Consider the following 1,801-nt stretch of genomic DNA (forward strand, 5'->3'; position numbering starts at 1 on the left):
TACGACATAAATCGGAAAGCCATTAACAAAGCGGAAAAGAAAGAAAGTAGACTTAAGCTAGCTGGTTAACTTGGTTGTTGATTTTCAAATGCATGAATGACTATGCTTTTTATGGCTGTTGGTTTAAGTAATTATGCAATTTGAATAAATCAACAGTTTTGTATTGAAATAAATTTGAAACATAAGTAATTCCAAAGAAAACAAATAAAAGTATAATGTCGCATTTGTCTTTCGTTGTGAGCGCTAAAATAATTGTATTATTATGTTAATAATTATAATCAACTCTCTTTTCGCAATTACATGAGTATAAAGAAACATGCATAATTGTTTTTTTATGTTTCACTCAATTACGTATGACAATTTACCGCCTAAGTATTGTTCCATCATAGCGATGACTCTATCGTTGACCAAAGTTTTTACATCGCTGGCACATAGAAAGTCGAAATGATTAAATTTGACGGCGTTTATACGGTAGACACCGGCCACCGCATTTAATACACGTGAGTAGATGCTATGCACTCCCGCGGGCGTTGCTATGGCGTCGCTTTCTCCGAAATAGAGCAGAAGCGGTGCGGTTATAAGACTGAGATTATAATTGTATGGCTCCACAGAATTATAATACTTGCGATTACCCTCCACACCGTAATCGAAGGCAACGAAATCGCCGGAATTCCATATTTGTTGTAGATGTTTGATTTCCTTTAGTGAAGCACCTTGTAAAAGTTGGCCATAAAGAAGTGGTTCTATTGACTGCGGAATTAACGGTTTAGATATTAGTATCTAATAATCTTTATTCAGATATTTATTTTCATACTCTTGCAACCAGTTGTTAGAGAGTATAGAGTACCTCTATATGTACACCTATCGGTTGTACATATCACCTAAAACTAATTGAGATAAATATAGGGTTATATAGTATAATATATATAAATGATCATGGTCCGTACGTTCGTCTGTGCAAGCTGTTACTTGAGTAAAACTTGAGATATCTTGATGAAACTTGGTATGTAGGTTTCTTAGTACAAAAAAGTTCGAGTTGGTAGATGGTCGTAATCGGACAACTGCCGCGCCCACTAATCGCCATACAGCGAAAACATATAAAAGGCCATAACTAAGCACTAAATTAAGATATAAAACTCATATTTGGCACAAATGATCGCAGTAGCCAGAGTATCTTTGAGAAAAAAAATTTGATATAGCACAAATTTTAATTCCACATCACTCGTTCAGTTTCCAGTAAACAAATCAAGAACGGGATAAAACTTCGCACTAATAATGTCTTTAGTGTAATAAAAAATTATTTAAATCCAATAAAAACTGTTCAAGCCCACCGTACCTATAGTTGACTTTTGATCGAAAATATCGGTCAATGTGTGATATATATAATTGACCTTAAGGGATAATCCTTCTCTTATAATTGAATTGGAGTGGGGAGTATCGCTTCCATTAAAATAAAGATTTTCGATCTTCCAGGGATATGTGGAAATAAGAGAGCGTGTTTTACACATAATGATGTATGTTTGTGCCAAAAATAGTTAAATTGCAGCAAAAACTTGGCCTGGCCCCCTATCACTAATATCAAGATTTTTGAACATCCGGTTGACTTTTCTCTATACGAGTGGTTTTACACCTTAAAGAATTTCCCCGATTTTGGGTTTTGCAAGTTGCAAGAGTATAAAATGTTCGTTTGCACTTAGCCTTACTTATTATACTCTCGCAACAAAGTTGCTAAAGAGAGTATTATAGTTTTGTTCACATAACGGTTGTTTTTAAGTCCTAAAACTAAAAGAGTCAGATATAG

At 34.4% G+C, this 1,801-nt stretch overlaps 1 protein-coding gene across 1 annotated transcript in view; it reads right to left on the minus strand.

Moving 5' to 3' along the window:
* Positions 1-339: 339 nt before the first annotated feature.
* Positions 340-1,801, minus strand: part of LOC108968440 (lipase 1) — a 9,605-nt gene continuing 8,143 nt past the window's right edge. The window contains exon 5 of the mRNA XM_018932485.1: positions 340-750. Within this exon, the coding sequence (XP_018788030.1) occupies positions 340-750 (411 nt within the window). The remainder of the gene's footprint in view (positions 751-1,801) is intronic.

This window comes from Bactrocera latifrons, unplaced genomic scaffold (genome assembly GCF_001853355.1).
Source record: "Bactrocera latifrons isolate USDA-ARS-PBARC rearing strain unplaced genomic scaffold, ASM185335v1 scaffold_216, whole genome shotgun sequence".
In the NCBI taxonomy this organism is placed as follows: Eukaryota; Metazoa; Arthropoda; class Insecta; order Diptera; family Tephritidae; genus Bactrocera; species Bactrocera latifrons.